General features: G+C 43.9%; 1 protein-coding gene across 5 annotated transcripts in view; it reads left to right on the top strand.

Annotated features, from left to right (window-relative positions):
* Nucleotides 1–20,473, top strand: part of SLC15A2 (solute carrier family 15 (oligopeptide transporter), member 2) — a 48,078-nt gene extending 27,605 nt beyond the window's left edge. For all 5 annotated transcript variants that reach the window (XM_014940100.1, XM_014940080.1, XM_014940108.1 and 2 more), the window contains 9 exons: nt 1,888–1,969; nt 3,943–4,068; nt 5,068–5,232; nt 7,886–7,932; nt 9,733–9,843; nt 11,249–11,345; nt 13,815–13,961; nt 14,990–15,094; nt 15,964–20,473. In XM_014940100.1, the coding sequence (XP_014795586.1) occupies nt 1,888–1,969; nt 3,943–4,068; nt 5,068–5,232; nt 7,886–7,932; nt 9,733–9,843; nt 11,249–11,345; nt 13,815–13,961; nt 14,990–15,094; nt 15,964–16,140 (1,057 nt within the window). In that variant the 3' untranslated portion in view covers nt 16,141–20,473. The remainder of the gene's footprint in view (nt 1–1,887; nt 1,970–3,942; nt 4,069–5,067; nt 5,233–7,885; nt 7,933–9,732; nt 9,844–11,248; nt 11,346–13,814; nt 13,962–14,989; nt 15,095–15,963) is intronic.
* Nucleotides 20,474–20,904: the final 431 nt, after the last annotated feature.

Genomic DNA, 20,904 nt, shown 5'->3' with positions numbered 1-20,904 from the left:
TACTTGGGGACAATGCAGATGCCTCCGTTCTTATTCTTTTGCAGCAAGTGTGCAGAATAGCTTTTAAGGAGAAGAAATACAAATTTCCATTCACCCTTCCCAGTATTGCTTCTACTTCAGCCTCAATAGGCGGCGTTATCCTCTTCCATAGGCCCTGGAAATTCTAGAGGGGAAAATGTAGTGATGTTGGATTCTGCTTTGTAGAGATTTTTCCTGAAAGCAGATATGAACAATCCCCCTTTGAATGTGATCAACATGTTCTTCACTTTATCTCATTTATCACCCCTAAGTAAATCCCTCCCTGAAAGGTCCCTGTGGGGCCAAATTCACTGTCCCATGTGGGCTACATGTGATGTTACAAAAGTGGATTCCACACTAGAATCTGAACCAATGAGTATATAAGGGAATTTCTGTATGGCCCAAACACTTTATTCCAGGTGTATGTTAGCAGATGTGCAGTGTAATAAGAGCAGACCTCCAGGTTGGTTCTGAGACCTTTAGGCATTTTTGGGGATTTTACTTCAGAGTATCTGTAGTCTGCCTCTATGGACTGATGGCCTTCAGCAGTGGGATTATGTTATGTGCACTCATGGAGTGCCTCTGCCAGTGCAGTTTCAGCTGAAAGGAACCCAGTTTCCATGCTCCAGCACCAATTCTCAATGTGAACCACAGTTTGGGAAGAGAGGATGAGTGGGAGATTGACTTAAAAATCATGTTCCTAATCCAAGCTAAAATGCTGGATAGACAAAACCACATTACTTGGGGATGGAAGGAGCCTCATAAGCCTACCCCTTCACCCTGCTGATCCTCTACCATCATGCTGAATTACTTGCACCTAAAGACATATCAAAGACATTGGCCAGCCCTGTGATGGTGCCCTTTGGAGGACACAACAGATGTGCTTCTCCGTGCTACCTCAGTGTGAGTCCATGCCCTGGACTGAGCCCCGATTTGACAGAAAACTTCCTGCCTGATGATCAGTTCACAGACTAGTTCACCCAGCAGCACAAACTCGTGCACTGATCTGTTCCTGTCCCCTGCATGCGGGATACTAACAGGCTCCTGTCCAGTTTAGCTGCAGCCTGAAGAGAGTTAGCCTATGTGGTTAAGTATTTTTTAATCCCAGGGCACATAACTGAGAAACAGAATTCGGGTTCCTAACCTGGATTTCCCACAGCCCAGTCAATTTTGAACGCAAATCCAGACCATTACAAAGAGTGGAGACCACTGAATCTAGAACCAGATTTGTTTCAAATCTCAACAACTCAATGAGCAGTTTGGACCTGCCGTTCTGGACCTATTTTATTCTGCTTTATATCAGATTGTCTCAAGTAACTCTGGTAGAGTTGCACTAGTTTTGCTCTGAGTTCAGAAGCAAGCTCTTTATTCTCTAGAAATGTAAATGTATTGGCATGAGAAAGAACCCAGAATGATGCCACAGATGGTCAGAAACATTGATGACACAAACTATACATTTTTCTTCTCCTCATTCCTGCTGCTAAAGAGCGTGCTGCTTTTCTTTTGCCTTTCCCCAAAGGGACTTGAAGATATATCATTTCTAGTGCTCCTTCCAACATCACAGGTTAACATAATGCCATGAGCTATTCCCACTAGAACAGCTAGGAACAAGATAATATGAAACTTGCAAGTAAAGAGCTTTTTTTCATGGCATATCAGTTTTAATTGGCCTCAGTGCTGGCCTCATACAGAATAATAGAATAGTTTTAAGTTAAATGATTGGCAATTTAAACAGCATGTCATCCCCAGTGCCACCTGTTGGACAGTTTATTACATGGTTTTGGCACATCTTTGGCTCTGAGGAATGGTATTCTGTATTTTAAATTACTTTTTTGTTTCTTAATGGCACCTCTTTCATTTGCTCCATAGACCTATTAGGAAAATGGCAACAGGTATGATCCTTGCAGGGGTGGCGTTTGGACTTGCAGCCATTGTAGAAATCAAAATAAATGTAAGTATAGCACAAGGGATTCCTCAGAAATATTCTTTCCCTGGGTTATTTTAATTGATAGTTAGATAATCCTTTTAAACGTTGTGTTCCTTGATCATAATGTTTAATACGTTCTTTACAATTAAGCATACTGACCCAATGGCTAATGATAATTCTTATATTGTCTACTTTTCCCTCTCTCTCTTTCTGTCTCTCTGTATCAGTCTCTTTCTTTCTAGTCTTTGCAGTTGTGCTGTGCCGGTCATCTGTATTGGTCTATATTCTAGATTTCCATCGTCAAAGTGCTTGACAGACATCTAGTTAATGCTAGTGATTAATTCCCAAAAGGTAGTCTATTCTCTCTCCTACTTCTTGCTGCAGCTTGCCAATATTTTACTGTTGGGGTGGGTGGGTTGTGTGGTGGTTTTGCTTTTTAAATTTAATTCCTCTCCTCCTTTAGGGTGGGGATGTGTTTTGTGTTTTTTTTTTTTACAAGCCAAACTGATTCCCTGGTGTAGCAGGTGAATGGTCACTTGTGTAGTCAGTCATAGGCACCAGGGACTGCCAGGCATCCCCAGACAGGGTAGCAGCAAATCTCTTGTAAATTCGATGTTAGTCCCTGCAGATTTATACCGTTTGTTTCTGGCCTGTGACCAGCCTTGTGCAGACTTTGGCTGACCTTTGGCTCACCAGAGTTACAGCAGGATTAATTGTTAAAGCTTCCAAGTATACTTAAAATGTTCTGTTAGAGTGGCTGGCACACAGCCCTGGATTAACATCTGCTGGTTCCTCAGGTGAATACACTGACAAGTCTCCTGCTGAAATGAGACTTTGTGGGTTCAGGTCTTCTTTGCCAACCTCTTTATGTAAGCAAAGAAATGCTGTCATTGTCACCACCACCAGCTCTGGCCGAGCACTGAAAGTCTGCTCTGGCTGTGGGTGACTCCTCTGTGCAGAGGCAAGGTGAGTTAGACGTTCACCCCTTCCTGTGCATGGAAACTTTACCCTGAAGGCCACCAAAAGTCTTCTAGCAAAGGCTTGGTGGGGATAGGATGGCCCATCTTGGCTTGGCTGTGGGTAGTGCAGGCGAAAAGCCATAGTAATGGGATTTGCTGGATACCATTAACAGTCCTGTTGGTCTAGAGCACCATATGGGTACAGGGAAATCACTGTCACCCTGTCTTCTCTGACAGTGTGTCTCCTCACTGAGTTAGGTTCAAACTATCCAGCCTGCAATATCCAAATTATAGGATGAGATAGAAGAAAAATTAATAGCTCTGACGTATTGCTGGCAGCTACTAGAAAATAAAGTGAGAAAAGAGAGAGGTTTTTGAAAAAATAATTCAATTTTAGATCTGCAGATAGTGCAAGGCTGACGCTGATTGAAATACTCTTTCTAGGAAATGTTTTCTGACAGAAAGAGATACCTCTGTGCTGGAGGCATCATCCTCCCTTTCTCAGAAAACAGGGAATAAGATCTATACGGTTGGCTGTTAGATAGCATGGTGTCAAGTGATGCAAAAGCACAGATTATGGACATGGAGCTGGACTGGGATTTTCAAAACTGTTTAGCTTCTGGCCTAATTCTTTTCCCAGTCACTGACTGCAGTGGGAAATAATTATTCTGGTCACTGCTTTCGAAAGCTAAGCACATTTTTTTCTATTCTGATATGGCAGTTGGTTAAATCCAGACACTAGGGAGCTGTATAATAAAACCTATGACTTTGTTCTACCTGCCCAGCAGTTGTGTAGCCTGTACTCTTAGGCTTTTGAAGAGCAGCTTTTGGGAGGAACAACAGGTTGGCTATTGAGCTACTATGAGGAAACCTCCCTAAATAAGATTTACGTTCAGTTTTCTCTCACTACAACCTCTGATGAGGAAGGGATGGAAAAGTGTCATTACAGAGAGGAAGACTATTATGGCTAAAAATGAAGAGATATTGAAGTGCTAATAAAGCATACAGATGGCACTTAAAGCCTTTTATTTTAATTAGGAAACTGATATGCCTCAACTTGCCCCAGAAGAGAGTTTAATTCGGGTCCTGAATTTGGCAAAGAACCCTGTTCAAGTAACAATCCAAGACCGGGACCTATTTCAGCAGCCTGTAGGGGCTTTTCAGGTAAGCAGATATACGGGGCTTGGAAGGCCTCCTGTAGGGGCTTTTCAGGTAAGCAGATATATGGGGCTGGAAGGTGGAAGGTGGACTTGCACCACATTGAAGGACAGGTGGGATTTTTTTCAGATACTTTCTAATAAAGCCCACAGATGCTAGAGCTTGTTCTCCTCCACCGCCTTAGAAGTGCGTGGGAATAGCTTTATACTTTCTAATAAAGCCCACAGATGCTAGAGTGTGTTCTCATCCACAGCCTTAGAAGTGTGTGGGAATAGCTTTAAAATGGAGCATATTGTCTCCATTGATGAAACAGAAAGGGAAAGTTTGGTGACTTATTTCCATGGCAAAGGAGAAAATGGCTAACTACATTCACCTGCCATTAGGAATAGAATAAAGGATAATTGTCCTGTGATGAGCAGGTAGCATGTGAGCCTTCAGCTCACATCTCAGTGTTCAGAGCAGGAGGATAATTGTCCTGTGATGAGCAGGTAGCACGTGAGCCTTCAGCTCACATCTCAGTGCTCAGAGCAGGCATTGCTGCTGGGGTCTGGGTGGCATCTGAAAAGTATTTGGCTGCAAAGGAGGAAATGGGAAGGCAACTAACTGGGCATGGGCACTGGGTTGATTCCTGTTTCAGCTTCCAGTTGCTTTACAGGTCAGGCAAGTTTGGGACTCAGTCCAGCAGTCAACTGGCCACCAGCTGCCTGCCCTGTTTTAGATGTTGTCCCATTGAGGCAGAGCAGTGCCAGGGAAAGGGGTAGCTGTGTGGGCAGAAGGTGCGCCCTGGCCTTCAGGTTGCATCCAACAAGGGAAGGTCCTCCAAGCTCTGGCTTCACCAGCCCAAAGCCTATAGGTCAACATAGGTCCTTTGCTGTAGAAGACAGCTCTGACTGTTAAACCTCTTTTCAGAGGCTCCCTTGAAGAGAGGACAGGGTTGTACTTGGTGGGGAGGGCCAGACGCTTTTTCATCTGAAGAAAGTGTAACTAAGTTTGTTTTTTCCACAGAACCCAGCTGAGTACTCAAAATTAATATTGAATGGAGAGCAACAGAACTTTCAGTTCACCCTGCAACATCAAGGACTGTCTCTTGCTTTTAACTACACCGTGAAGGAAAAATCAGTATACAGCTTAATTGTTTTTGAGGCAGAAGGAAGCCTATCAAGCCGCTTAGTGAGTGTGGGAGTGAAGTGTAAATACAGTATTAATTCAATGGCTGTGATGATACAATGGGGTAATAGGCTCATTAATTCATTTGCTCAGTTGCAGTGTCTGTCTGATTGCTCTCAGATGCTCTAAACCTGACTTCTTAGCTAGCGGCACTGGATCTGTATGCATTTCTGCTGGTTGATTAATAGAGGCATTATGGCATCTGAGGGTTTCTGGGCACACTTTAATCCAGTGAATGCTGCAGTGGGAGAGCAGAGTCATGCCTGCTAGGCAGCAGAGCTTGGGAAAGATGAGGAAACAGAGGGCCAGAGGTTTCCCCCCGAAGATGGCTCCATAAAGCAAAGATATTAAAGAGGCTCTAGGGCTGGGCATGGAATAAAAGCATCAGAGGAATGATTCTGGGTTTAGTTATTGTGTGTGTTTAGTGAAAATGCACAGAAGGCCCATTTGTTTTGCTGAACAGAATAAATGATTAAGCTCATTTCAGGCTCTGCAGCAGAGCCAGCTGCATTTGGACTTTTGTGTATTGCCACAACAATTGGAGAGAGGCATATGGGATGTATAGGGCCAGATTCTGATATCTTTTACATGCAGCTGTATCCTGAGAAGCTTGAATTGTGTGGTGTTATTGCACATTGTGGCAGGTGTGTATGTATGTGTGTAAATGCCATCAGAATCTGTCCTCATGCTAAAATAACAATTCTCTTTGCAGTTCCTCAGCCTCCTACTTTGCAGGGTTGCCATACTGAGCATTCAGTATTATATAGTAGAAATAACATAACTGTCTTTAAAAATGAGGAGTTTTAAGAATTTATTTTTTCCTAACATTGGGGGTTTTTTCTGCTTTATGGTTTAGAGCCTGTCACACGATGTCAAGTTTCCCTGTGACCCTGATGACTGTGTCCTGTTACCTTAAGAAATGGATACTTATGCAGTGATTTTCATACAGTCCTTACAAAGAGAAAGCCTGCGACAGGGTTGAGCAAAGCAATCTGAGCTTCAGTGCATCTCTGTGCTGCCCCAGCTATCTAGCCTGTGCTTAAATTAACGCCCACCCTGGCACGGGCAGGCGCTGGGGAACAGCAGTGCTGTTGGGTGATGCTATTGACCTGTCAGTCGCAGCTGTTGATAAGGGAGGTGTGGAAGACAGTGTGATAAATGATGCTCACTTTTCCAGCATTGCAACAGGAGGAGGGCAATGCCAGCATCACTGCTGTGTTGTGAGGCTTGCCCTGGAGTAGCCACGGCCCACGCCAGCCTCCCTCACTGCTGGATTTGGCCCCCTCACTCATTTTGGGGGGGTTTTCCTGGAAGGAGCCAGTCTGAAATCAGTTTATTCTCTTTTGTGGGCTGTTAAGTGGGCAGGAAATGAATTTGAGGGCTCTGGGAATCATCGATGAAAATGAGTAATAATTTGACTGGCCTGTCTGCAGTGAACTAGAGTGCTAATCCCCATGTGTCTCCCATGGAAAAAAAATGTTGTTGTTTATTATTTATTGCTCTGACATTTATTATTCACTGTAGCTATTTATTATTTAGGACATACATTATTTGTGGATCAGCCTATCACACTGAAGTACAGTATTTTTTAGGTATAGGCATCTTATAGGTATACCAAAATTCTGGATCCTTGGTCTCAGAAGCTCAGGGTTTAACATCAGGAAGAAAGTGCGGAGAAAGGGCTAGAAATTTTAAGAGAGAGCCAGTTTCTGAAGGTAGAATCAGTCCCTTTTGGCTTGCCTGGGTTTCGTCTGTGAGTACCACAAATTGAAATTGCCCTGCCAGCTTAAGCGGGCATGGCACAACTGTGGATTTCTACCAGCTCCTTATTATTTTTGTGTGACATACAATCTTCATGGCAGGGCTTTGTCCTTACTGCCTTTTTTCAGCATTGTACACCAAATAGGCTCTCCACAAAAGGATGTACATCATGGTAACTACTGAGCTGATGCTCGAGCTGTGATCTCCAGGAGAGGCGCTTTCACTCCCCAGTAAGCCCAGTCAGGTGGCTGTTTCAGGAATGTTTCTGCAGAGACTATGGGCACAAAGAAGCCCAGTGCGCTTGGTCTCTCCTGCTCTCTGCCAGCACCATACAACAGTTTAATCTCTTGAGTGTTGAGAGTCAGGGAAGATGTGGATGGTACATGACGATCAGAATAGTAACCTAGAGCTTCCTCTTGGCTTTAGGCTTCTGTGAAGTCTATGAGTATGCCAAGAACCAAGATCTGAAAGCCAGAAAGTTGCAGGTTTTGTAGGAGTAAGGCTGTCATGTTTCATTGCAATTCATCATTGAAAGAGGCTAATGTGGATAATGCTTTCTTGCTATCTTCAGATCAAGACAAATACATTTTGGGAGGGTGTTACTTGCTTCAGTTAGAAGGGTGACCGGCTGAAACTCTGTAGCCTTTTTTACATAGGAGATGAGGGAAAAAAATGGTATGGTCTCATCTGAAGCCCTTGGTGGAGCTGAAATTTTGCCATTGGCTTCATTGTGCTACACTTCTGTGGCCTGATGTCAAGCTTCTGTGAGGGTCCGGTTGATTTCCATGGGCTTTGCCACATGCGTTCAACAAGAGATGCTGGTATTTTCTGCTACATGTTATTTATAAGGAAACATTAATAAATGTTTGATTTTTTCTTTTCTTCCCCTCTTTAGATTACAGACCTGGAAACAAAGCCAGAAAATGGTTTGACAGCTGTTAGGTAGGAATGGCTTTTTTCAGGATTTGGAGGTGGTGGGGTGAGGGCAACTGCTTTTGTCTAATGCAAACTGTATGTAACGTAACCCAGATGTTCTCAGGTTGGAATCTAGTCCACACTTCTCATGCAAGACTTGGTGTCAGCTGTGGAGGCTTGACAACGTGTCACCTCCCACACTTGCCATGCAGAGCTGAGCGTTATTGCTGCTTACTGCCTAGGATAGTCTGGGCTGAGATGGCAACATAAAAGATCTTGGAAGAGTGGTAAATTCATCTCACTGTGTCCCACCTCTTTGGGAAAGAAAGACAAGCAGCAATCTGGAAAGGAGCTGTTGCCATTTATCCTCTGCAAACTGGCCCACCCATGACATTCGTTTATCTCACCCAGCCTCACGCACAATACCTTACTAAATTGGATACAGCAGTAATTTTACATCCTCGTAAACAATTCAGCTGGGCATTGAGCTCTGCTTAAACAGCTAGTCTACTTTCCAAATTTGAGCTAGTCCAACCATCTTGTGCTGGTCTGCACCGAAATGCCATCTCACTGACATCAGTTACCTCCAGTACCACACCACCAGACCTATGCAAGGCTGCTGAGATGCAAAAGAAGCAGAAAAGAAGCCAAAAAAAAAAAAAAAAATTAAGCGGGACTTTCTGGGGGGTTTGGCAAAAGGCTTTTCCTCCACACGTGCTAACGACGCTCGGTGCTGCCCCGGCAAACTTTGCCGTTTTCCCCCAAAAAGCAAAAAAAAAAAAAAAAAGCCAAAAAAAAGCCAAAAAAAAAAAAAAAAAGTTCAGCTGGACTTTCTGGAGGGTTTGGGCAAGCTGCAATTTAAAGAAAAATCAACAAAAATCCAGCAAAGCAAAACAAAACAGCAAAAAGCTTTAGATAGTATAAAACAACGACCAGCTCGCTTATCTGAAAGCCTGTGTTGACAGTAGCAGGGAAGCAGTATCTCTTCATAGCCCTGGGTTTGTGAAAGCTTCTGCTGACTAAAAACCACCTTGGAGATTTGATTAATACCTGCAGTCAGGAAAGTTTTATATTTTCCTGTGAACGTTTTTGACAGAATCCCAAAAATTTCCCTTCAAAAATCTGTAAAGAGGTTTCACTATTTTTCCACTAAAAAGTTATTTTTGTTAAGCACTTTACTATCTTCAGGGATTTCACCCCCATTTTAAGAACTGAACACCAAAATATTTTAAAACATAGTCAGATCAAATGAAAAGGGTTTGGGTTTGCTAATGTTTTTTGAGTTGTCAAAAGGAAACTGTCCTTTGTGCATGAAAAAGCATATAAACACTGTCTGCAAAATACCCAAACTTGAACATTCCCATGAAAGTTTTGATTTTGATGAAAATATCTTATTTTGCCAGAAAACTCTTTCCCCATTAGTAGAAACTCCTTGGAATGTACGCCAGAATGGTGCATACATTCATCAGGACACCCAAATTTATAATCTCCTGGAGTGGGCTGGGGCTCTGTCCTTTCCAACAGCCACGGAACAATCTTTGAAAGTCACTGAGAAGAGATTGCCTGGAAATTCTAACCCACAAGAAGTGAGGGTCACTCTTCCCAGGAGAAAGAGTAAAAGGGTAAATTACACAGCAGGGAAAACTAATCTTATATTGAAAAACTGGACAACGAATCAGGCAAGTATTTCGGAAGCTTGCAGGAGAGTCTGTCATAACTTTATAGAGTTACAGAATGCTTTGGGAGAGAATGCACTCTTCTTCTGAAGTGTCTGATATGCTTTTCCTGCCCTGTCTGACAACTCAATGAAATATGCTTTCTTTACAGATTCATTAATGGTTTGAGCCAAGATGTCAACCTCACCATTGACAGCAAACGGTTCATTGCTGTTGAGAAAAACTACAGTGCTTCTGGGTACTCGCTGCTAGAGAGGGACAAGTAAGTTTCCCTTGCTGTGCTGAAGGTCCTTGCTGGGGCCTTTCCCGGGATACAATGGGGCTTTTCTTGGGTGAATAGCAAAACTTTCATTGCTATTGTCTTGGCATAGGGTTGTGGGTGCAGATGTTTGTAAAAAATCCAATTATTGACTCTGCACAGAGCAGGTACTCCATGGTGCACACACTTGTGTGTGAGCAGAAGCACCATGCATTTTGTTTGCAAAGTGCCCAAGCCAAAGGACAGCAAATCACCATCTCTGTGTGTAATACGCAGTCGAATAGATTCAGCCTCCAAACAGTGTCTGAGATGTTAGCTCCCTTCCTGGGGCTGTTATTGCTTCGGTAAGATAAAATCAGTAGGGACCAAGGCTGGGAACTTTATTCCCATGACAGGAGTATAATGACATCCCAATTAAGGCCATAATCTGGGTTTTCTCAAAGTCAGGTCAGGGTAATTTTGGAAACCCAAAAAATCTTTTGAAGAAGTCTAGATAGAGCTTTTATTCACATTATGTGGGGACCTGGAGGGAAGAGGCTGGCCATTTCTGTGCATCTGTCAGCAGAGTAAGGTGGGACATCGTGAAGTTCCCCCTGCCATTTGATGCCTGCTGTATTTTGATATTCTCTCATGCCTAAACTCTTAGTGTTAGGGTGCTCTCAGGGAAAGGCAAATTCTCATTCCATGCTACAAAGCATTGGTATGTGGGCTGGTAACATCAAATAACGTTACATGGCTTTGCAGGCTGGGCTTGTTAGGCAGGGGCTCCATATGGCCTTGGTTTGGCAGCACTGGAGTTGGCTCTTGTAGGGTATTTCTGGCATTTTCAATGTTTCAAAACAAGCTTCATGGCTTTTCTCTGCATCAGCTCCATCCAAAATATTTATCGCTGCAATTTAGTAGAATGCAGCAGCCATTGTGGCAATGCTGCTGAGCCTCCGTGCCATCTCACACATCCAAAATCAGAAAAACAAATATGAAGGCTAATTTGCTTTATTGAAAGGAAACAAAGTGGCTTGTGGGTGCATATCTCTGGTTTCCTGAAGGCTGCTTGAGCTTGGCTGACTTGTCTGGCCCACAGTTCCTGAAGGAATGGAAAAAAGTTTCGAAGGAAAATAAACTGGGGAGGGGGGAGGAGTGGAGCGGGGAAGCAGTTCTAGGAAGAATTAGAAACCATTTTAAAATGTTAACAATATCCCAGGTCATCAGGTGAACTCTGGGCAATGCCTAAGCATTTCTGGAAGGAAAAGATGGCAAGTGCTCTAGTGATCATCTTGCATAAACGTGACTGCAGCTTTACACCACACATCCTCCCTACTCCATTGTAGGGGCATGTTTGATAGCTCTGCTCTCTGCTCTTTGTCTGTGGGACTAACTGGGAAATACTGTGCTTCATCACTGTATCTAGATATAATAATGGAAAATGCATGACTGAAACAGGAGAATTCATCCTGGAACTAGGGCTGCTCGACTTCGGCGCATCCTACACCATTGTGATAACCAACGTAAGTGTCCTTATGATAGTAACAACCTGCTTCTGTCCTAGTCTCTGGCACTGCTGGCAGTGCTTTTTTTCTTATGTTTGTGGCACTCACATGCTTTTTCCACGCTGTGAGACCTGGGCAGTAGCCATGAAGGCAGTTCATTATATGAGGGCCAGTAAAAGGTTTTGGCCCTTGTAAGGGCCAAAAAGGTAAGTGAGGTGGGTGAGTCTCATTCCACCTTCCACTGTGACCTTGTCAGATCTCATGGGTTAAACAAGAAGTAAGATCTTTTCTGTGATGGAAATCCTCCATGTGACCTGTGATTTGTGCTGGTCTCGTGCCGTCCTTGTTCAGTTAACATTGAGCCAGCACACTGCAGAGCCATTACAGTCTGCCGAGAGCTGCTCTGCCTGTGGTCTCTAAAACACTGTACCTGGCAGTACCTCACACCTGAAGAACTCTGCAGAAACAGTCTGCTGTATCTTCACTTTTAACTTACTGATCTGAAGGCTGATCTTCCAAGACTTGTGGATTATGCATGGGAGAAAGAGGAACATTGCTAAGGGAGGATGTTGGTGAGACTGTGCATCTGTTTTTCCTCCTCTCACTGTCTGTACAGCTCATTTGGAGCCTAGCGTAAAGTCAAAGTGTGGTTTTCTGAACAACCTAGCCCTGTTGGGGCGTGAGCACTGCTGAGAGGGTGGATTCCTTTCCTTGCCTGCCAACCTCTTAGGCATGCTGCTCCAACCCTAGTCCAGCTGGCAGGAGCCACAGAGATGAACGTGATCAGCTTGGTTCCCACTTTAACCTTTCCACTGCACAGGCACACAGACAAACCAGGTCTGACAGGACACACTGCTAAGCTGCCCTCTGGGACTTTGACTACTGTGTTGTGATGAGCAGAACAAAGTGTTGTCAGCTACTCCCTGGCAGTAACATCTCCCTGTTGGGCAATTAATAGGAGCTGTTCGTGTCTGCAGAGTCCAAATATGTAGGGGGGAAAATATAGCTGCAAAGCACCTGGTGGGTTTTTTTTTTAACTCCAATAGCTGGAGTGGGATATACAGTCCTGGAGGGAACAGGCAGATGCTGCCATCTGTGAGTGCAGAGATTTATGCATATAAAACACATACACATTTGAAATGACACTGGCCAGACCCTTCCTCCATAGCTGCAAGCCTCTTTCTCCAGATGAGAAACCAAGTAGAGAAGTTGCATGAAGAATATTATATGAAGAATATTGCCCCAGAGCCTCTGGTAACTCTGGTAACTGAGTCGAGGCCAGTTAAGGTAAATGTCCCATGTCACTGGGGGCAAGAATTCCAGTTTGTGGTCCCATCTACAAAAGTCCCTGTTGTAGCCATGGCTGCTCAGGGGTGTCTCTGTGCCTCAGCCCTTCTGGACCTTGTGCTAGTGCTTTAATCTATGTGACCCTCTATTTCCACCTCTCTCCCTGTGGTTTCCTCCTTCTGTAGAGAGTTAGTTTGCTCCAGGCCAACGTAATTTTTAATTATTGGAGTGATTTGTACTGAGCCCTGCTCCTTTGCCAGGAGTGCTATATAGAAGAACTAAGAATGCAATATATTAGTCTACTAATGTGGCTGAACTGTGATACTTAAATCATGGGGATGCTGCCTTCTACCCATCCCTCCTCAGTGTGCAGTTATAGTATGGTGCTTGTGACATTTCTTTATGGGCTAAAGAGCAATGCACAACTCTCCTCTCACCCCTTTTAGCCTGCTAAAATACAGTCCCTTGATTTGCCTCCCTGCGCGGTGATTAAGTACATCTCGTAAACATGCCTTGTATTTTCCCTAGTACTCTCCTTAAACACGGGCTTTTCTGCCTGAAGTCATTTCAGCCTAGTGCTTTCCTGGCTACCAGTCAAATCTCTCTCTGCCTCTTTGCATCAGAGGCAGCATTAATTGCATCTGGGAAAGCAAACAAAGAGAATTAGCAATATAACTACCATAACTGTCTGAACACATCTGATATGGGACAGTCTCTGCTACTTGGTATTCCTGTTCTTGGTATTCTGGTTCTTAGTATTCCTGGACTGGATCTGTTTGGGTGTCACTGTTATTGCAGGAGAGTTTTATGTTGCCGATTAAATGGGAGCAGAGGCCACATGGATGCAATGAGCATTTATCCTTTTGTCCTCTTCTGGCCTTGAGGACAGCAGCAGGTCACAGGCTTTTCCCAATCTCACTGCAAAAGGCAACTTTTTTGTAATAACTCATGCAGCTCTTGTAGCATATGAAGGAGCTGGGATGCCTCCATCCTGTCACCTCTGCCCTGTGCAGTAAGAGTCAGCTTGTTCCCTGCAGGCTTGGAAATGGCAGGGGTCAGACACAGTGTTTTGCTTCCAGGACAGAGCTTTGCTTCCAACTTTACTTAAAACTTCATTTTGGTAAATTTGCTGTTGGAGTCCAGGCTAAGAAGGATCTTATCTTTGAGCAGCTAATCAATGTACCTTTATTTCCCTGCTAGGTTTCTGGAGGTGCTGTTAAGATATGGAAGTCAGAAGACATCAAAGCCAACAATGTCCATATGGCTTGGCAGTTACCACAATACTTATTAATATCTGCTGGAGAGGTGATGTTCTCCATTACGGGTCTGGCCTTCTCCTATTCTCAGGTACTACACTGAAAGATAAGGGGCTTACAATTAGACTTCAGGATTTATTCCTTCATCTGCCATTGACTTGTCCTTTGACATGACACTTACTGACAATGTTATCTGTGCTTCAGCTAAAAGTAGGATTATAACACCACTTGCTGGCTTCCCTCAAGCTAAATTAATTCACACTCTGAAGATACCTGTTCTCAATTATACTCAGGAAACTCCTTTTCTGGTACAGCTGGGAACATAGAACAGAACTGGATAGAAGTGTATTTTAATGTGAAGGCTCTGAATACTGTAATATCAGGCTTTTCTCCCAGTGAAATATTTTGTGGTATGTATTTTCTGGTGATAAAAAGGCAAAGGTATCTCAAAGACTACAGAGTGGCATTGGGGCTTGGGACCTTCTTTAAGCAGAGTTTGAAGGGGCCTAATCCTACCCAAGTCTATAACAAGGGACCAAGGGGTGATGACTGTGCAAGGAATGGTTTGACTCTGGTATACTCTGTTGTCTGGGGAGAACATTTATGAGAAGAGAGGACTGAGACATTACAAGACCAAAAAGCTGAGGCTACTCAAATTGGAGTAAGGTGAAGATGTTTACTAATAAGAGCTATTAATACAGTGGGATGATCTGTCATGGGATGTGGAAAATTTGTCATCAGCAGGAAGCTTAACACCAAGATCCAGTCTCTTTTGCAAAGGTGTCCAGCCACATGGCACCAGATTCCAAGCTGCAGGGCTTGTCATGTGGCTCCCTGAGCTTCCTGATCTTACATTTTCAAATGATCCAAGTTGAGAATGATCAGGATCCAGTTCTGCAATGACAGCATCTCCTTCTTCCTGTGTCCTCTTGGAGGACATGTTTCAAAAGCTCCTTGTATGCAGCTGTTGAGATTAAACACTCTGCACAGAGGAAATTCCACCATCTCCTCTTAGGCTGAGCCCGGGAACACCTACACCAGACAGGACATCACAAGGGTGAACCAGGGCAGAAGGACACAGCATGGTACCCACTGATCAGGCCCTTCTCCTCTTTTCAGTCTCCAGCCAGCATGAAGTCGGTGCTGCAGGCAGGCTGGCTGCTCACCGTGGCTGTTGGGAACACCCTTGTGCTTGTTGTTGCCCAGGCTGCACCAATGGCACAGGTATGGTTTGGATCTTAAAACAGAGGTAATGCTTTAAAGCAGGCACTGGATGGTGCTTCTGGTTATCCGTGTCCTGGAGCCACAGCTTCCCTGCACAGCCCCAGGCTCCTGCAATGGAGTTATGGCAGCCTGGACCCAGCTGCCTTACAGCCAGGGCTCTGCTTTGCACTCAGTGATGCCCTCTGAAGCAATGGCTTTCCCTAAGCCTCACAGTGGCAGTAAATAATACTGTGACCTGCACTGTGATAACATTGCTGGAGCTCAGCTCCAGGCAAGCAGGCTGTATTTGGGCCTGGAGCCTGGACATGATGCCAGCCACGCGTTGTGGTTGCTTACCAAAAGCAGCTTGCGTTGATCCAGCTAGCCCAGTGGGCAGGCAGCCTCTTCAAGTGTCTAGCTTGGGACTCCTCCAAGGGCAGTTGCCCATAGCACCCCTGAGATGTTGGGCTTGCATGGGGAGGTTGTGGTGTGGAGTTTGTTGAATTCAAGCCATCAGACTTCTGGGGTGGCATTAAGGTGTGAACTGAGGCTTGTTTCTGGCTAACATGAAACTGCCTCTCCCAAAGGCATCTGGTGGGCAAAAAGCCCAGGCAGGTATGTTCCAGTGAGGACAGATTTGTAAGAAAATATTTCATGAGAGTAGTCCAATTTAACCAGCTAGTTTCAAGGTATGTCACGTATTCATGATTACATTTTGTATAAATGGGTTTGCCTGAAAACAAGATGAGGAAGTTTCTTTCTTGTGAGCAATCCTGAAAGCTAAAAAGTCATTTTCACCCAGCTCTTTAAAAATCACTTGGAAGTGCAGAGAAATCCTCTGGACTGAGAGTCTGGGGTCTCCTGACCTGCTGTTCTTTTTTCTTTCCTAGTGGGCTGAATTTGTCTTGTTCACTGTTCTCCTCTTTGCTGTGTGCATTGTCTTCTCCATCATGGGATATTTCTATGTCAGTGTGGATCCAGAGGACCTCCAGGAAAAGGAAGAGAAGAGAGACACCACAAGCAGCGGAAACATGATTGGTCTCGTTACTCAGAAAACAAATTTCTAACACATCATGGGTTGCGATTTTTTTTTTTTAAACTCAGTAGATGGGAGGGTAAAAGAAGGGTGGGGACAATGTTTTTTATCTTATAGCATTGCAGTCTTTATTACTCAAAATGTAGCCACCTTCTAAATGGGACCAAATAGCCCTCTATAAAAACAATGGGGGTCCTGAAATCAGGGCAAAACTCCCTGGGAAAGCTCCTGTGGTATTAAAAGCCTGTGTAAGTAAATGCAGTGTAATTTAAAACCTGCCCATCTTTTTAATCATGGAATGCTTTCGTATGATTTTGTTTTAAACACATATTTAGTGCAGCAGGGAGGAAGGGTGGAAGGAATGCCGTCTGACAGCAAAATTTGGAGATCTTGGGAAAAAAGAATGAAAACCCAGTACAGGAATTAAGGAAGAAGAAATGTTACCAACAGAAGAATTTTTAGTGCTGTCATCAAGGACTGGAAGTGTTACACACAATCCCAAAGGATTTTATCATGTAACACTCCTTATGAGTATTTCACCCCATTATTGCATGTTATGACTGGTCCTGATTTATGACTTTCGCCTCTAGGCTCAGAAGTAATAACAGGGAATTAAATTCTGCAGGCTAAAATATTCCCAAAACACTACTGAAGAAGATGTGCTTGCTGCCATCTCTCTGATACCCATTTTTTCCGACAAGTTTTTGGCAACTGATGGCGCTCTTTGATTAGATGTGATTAGAGAATTGGTTTAGGCTTTTTTATTTCAGAAATCCAGGCAGTTATTTGCCATCTTCCTATATATTAAGCCTTTATTGGGCATTTCCTTTTACAGCACCTGCGACTGCAAGTTAGAATATGGTTGATTTCTTGTCTCATGCTTTAGTTATTCCCCACTGGGAGACATGGTGCAGCAGTTTCTATAAAATTCCAGTCATCTTGCAGTGAATTAAACAAGGATGCACTTTATCATTTTTTCAGTCTACAAGAGGACATCATGGCGTAGGAGATTTTCATTTTCTTCTCTGGTTTTGTGTCTCTCTACCAAACTTTGGACACAGCTATTTTATCAGAATTGTGGTATAATTGTCTGATTTTCCTCACATGCGTGAAGCTGTGATTTCATGTTCTGCGTAGAAGTAATTCAACCATTGCTGATCTAGTAAAATTCCTGAGAGAGTCCCTGCCTTCCTCTATTGCTCTGAGACCACAATTGTAACAGGAATGGCCTAATTTACAACAAGGCTGTCAACAAGATCATCAGGTTCACAGAGAATAGATTTTAAATTATGCTTTCCTCTTCCATCTTGGGATTGGCCAAAGTGGGTACTGATGCTTTGATTCAGGCTATCAGGAAATACATGTTTAATTTCATTCCTGTTCAGGACAGTGCTAAGGAATACTCTTAGCTTGACATCTCTGCTACTTTAATGTGTCACTTTCTGTGTGTGTTTTCTTGAGTAAGGCTGAGAAAACCCCACTTTTGGTTTATAACTGGAAGGCTCACAGCCTCTGATCGTTGCCTTTGCTTCCTCTCCTAAATGGTCATGAACTTCTACCACTAGTTCTACATAAGCTGCTGCCTGCTGTGAAATAGCATCTGGGTCTTGTGCCAGAGGGCGTATTGTGGGCTCAGATAAGTGACAACTGGCTGTGGGTGTGTGCACAGAAACACTTACTGTGGTTCAGTCGATGCAGACCCATTATTTAAGCTGTGGCGGCTGGATCCAGGCGGCTGAACCCTGCGACGCAGCGGGGAAAGAAGGGCATTGAAAGCCATCTATTAGGTCATCCGACCTGCTCCTCAGAAGCCAAGTGAGGATTATTCCCTCTGCTCCTTTCTGGTATTGTTCTCCTGCCGTGATTCTTTGTGTGGGTTCTTTCTCCTCCAGTTATTGTTGTTTTCCTAATCCTGTTTTATGATACACTGCGAATCAGCTCAGAGGCTGCTGAATCATTCTGCTATGATGCTGTTTGACTGGCTTCCAATTTGAAGCACTAATAGAAAGCATTTCGTCCTCCCCCCCGCAAACAAAACAAAAATCCCCAAACTGAAGGAATGGACAGGCTCCAGTAACACTGAACAGACACAATTTAGAATTATTGGGGCATTTAATTTTTTATAAGCCTTGAATTTGGAAGTATGTTGAAGTTTGAGGGCATATGTGGTGAAGAGACAATTGAAAATTATTGGAGCACTTTCCTTGGGAAGCACTTGGTACATCACAGCTCAAAGTGGCATGAGGGAGAGCAAGTTGTCCAGAGGACATGATCTTTAAGACTACATATGCTCAAGAACCTCTTGATTTTTATGTTTTATTTCCTAACTGGCGGCACTACCAGAAGCTGTCACACACTCTGAGCTTAATTTAAAGGAATCATTCCAAACTCATAAAAGATACATTTAGGATGTCATCTGTATCTGCTTTTTAGACTCCTGATGCCAATTTGCCCTTTTCCAAACATCTCCATGCTCCAAATCATCACCATAATGGGGAGGGGGAGGTGGGAGGGGAGTGTGTGTGTGGAAGAAAAATTGCAATTCACAGTTGGGGAGGCAATGAAAAGGAAGGCAGTGCTATAAATAAAGTGCTACCATGAGGCTGGGGGCTGCTCCTGCAGCCCCTCTGGGGAATTGCTTGCCCAAGGGGGTGTAAGGCTCTGTTCACATTTCTCTTAACAGCTGACGCAGTTACTTCTTCCCACCTGCTCATCATCAGCCATTGGAAGCTTTGTCCTCCTCCAATCTGCCTGCTTGGTTGCTGGTGTGATCCTTCCCCACTGTTTCAGCTGCAGTCGTGAAGCTTTGCTAATTGGACCCATTTTTTTGAAAAGCACTAGCAGGTTGGAGGGATTTCCACTGGGCATGCTGACAACTAGCCAGGAGCAGGCTGAGGGCTGTAATGAAGAGCTGCCCTAGCTGTAGCTGGAGAAGGTGGCAAAATAGCACATTCAGCACAGCACTTCTCCAATTTTAGGGCCACAACTCCATCCTCGGAGCCCTTTCACCATTTTCAAATGGACTCAAGACTGGATCAAAGGTTTAGGACCTGAATCTGTGGAGCATTGAGTTTTCTGTATTTTTCTTCCATATAGTCAGCTCAGAGCTGGGATCATGCACAGCTCTTAACACTCAGTGTTAGAACAATACGCCTTATTTTTCCCAGTTCTTTGATTTAGGATTAGAGAGGGAAGCCAAAATAGTGATAGTATGTGTAAAGCTACGTGAAGCTGTATGGAGAAATAACAGCCTGCTGCCTGTCTAGCTTCACCTGTCACTGAAACGAGTCTCACCTGTTGGTGGAGTTTGCCCTGGAGCAGATTAGGGAAAGCTCACACCAGCTGTTTTGGAGGCTGACCTACAGAAATGATCATCTCTAGCTAAGGGAAAGCAATGAGCTGGGGGGATCTGTAGGTATGTTGCTGCACAAGCCTTCATGGAGACTGCAGGGGGTTGGCTTCACTGTGGAGGTATGTGTGTTTTTCTGTTTTTTCTGAAGGATACTTTCTGATAGTTTTTTTTTTCATGCAGCAAACTTCCCTTCAGTTGCACTGGATGTTATCCAACACATTTTTTTTAGCAGGTTATTAAGTGTTATTTCCAGCTTTGCATGAGATAAGCATAAAAATAAGATTTCCAATTCAGCAAAACAACTTCTTTGCTGTGTATTCCTTAAATTTACCTTTTCTTTCTGAACCAGTTGAATGCCTTTTAGAGCAAGCTGCTCTGTGCAGGTCAAGGAACTTGCATCTCTCTTTTCTTCCCTCTGCCTTTCCAAATGGTTTTGAAGGATTCCAGAAGATGAGCCCTGGGAGGGCTGCATGGAACTGGCTTGGATGCACCTGGTGAGGTCTGGCTAGGCACAGGAGCTGGTTCCTCTCTGGAGACCCAAATGGGGCTGGGCAAGGTGGCCTGGGGCAGGACTTCTTGGAAGATGTGGTTTTTCTGAGCAGTGAAATTTTAGCAAGGGGATAATCTCCTCATCTCTCAGTATTGAATTTTTTTTTTTTTGCCTAGCTACAAGAAACACTTCCTAGCACCAGCAGCTTAAACCTGGGAGTTCAGCTCCATGGCAAATACCACAGCTGCTGAATTTTGGATTATACCAGACTCTGCATTTCATTATCACTACATTTGTTATTGTGATATAATTTTAAAACAGCATTTAAGAGATGTTTCTGGTCCCAGATGTTGATAGATCTGGCAGGGCTTTGTATGTTGATAGCTGGATTTAAGCTAGTCTTTCATGTTAACGTGTGTGATAAACCTGTCATGTACAAGTAGATGTTGCAAGCCCTTTGGATTTCCCCAGTGCTTTAGTAGAAAAAAAGCAAATTCTCCAGTAAAGCTGGCTAAACATGAACTGTGGCGTTGCTTGCTTGTCAGAGCTGACCACGTGCATTGGAAAGCAGGGACCCTCATTCACCTCTTTGGTGAGGCTCGATGAGGCCCTGGGCAACCTGGTCTAGTTGAGGGTGTCCCTGCTGACTGTGGGGAGGTTGGACTAGATGACCTTTGGAGGTCCCTTCTGGCCTGGACAATTCTATGATTCTTTGCAAAGTGCTTCCCAGAAAGACAAAAATGGGGGATGCTATTAAACATTTTGCTTTGAGAAGGGCTCACACTTCAGAGCCCTTGTAGAAATTGCATGAAGGAGAAGAATTGCTTTGCTTAAAATCCCTCCTTCATTGCCATCTCAGGTGGTCAAAAAGGAATGAAACAAGTTGTTTCTTAGTGAGCTTTGAATCAAGGAGCTGCTGCATCTTCTCAAGGTCTTTCCATGCTGTGTTTTAC

The sequence above is a fragment of the Calidris pugnax genome, unplaced genomic scaffold (assembly GCF_001431845.1).
Source record: "Calidris pugnax isolate Ruff unplaced genomic scaffold, ASM143184v1 scaffold21, whole genome shotgun sequence".
NCBI classification, from domain to species: Eukaryota; Metazoa; Chordata; class Aves; order Charadriiformes; family Scolopacidae; genus Calidris; species Calidris pugnax.
This window is presented reverse-complemented; position numbering and strand designations above follow the sequence as displayed.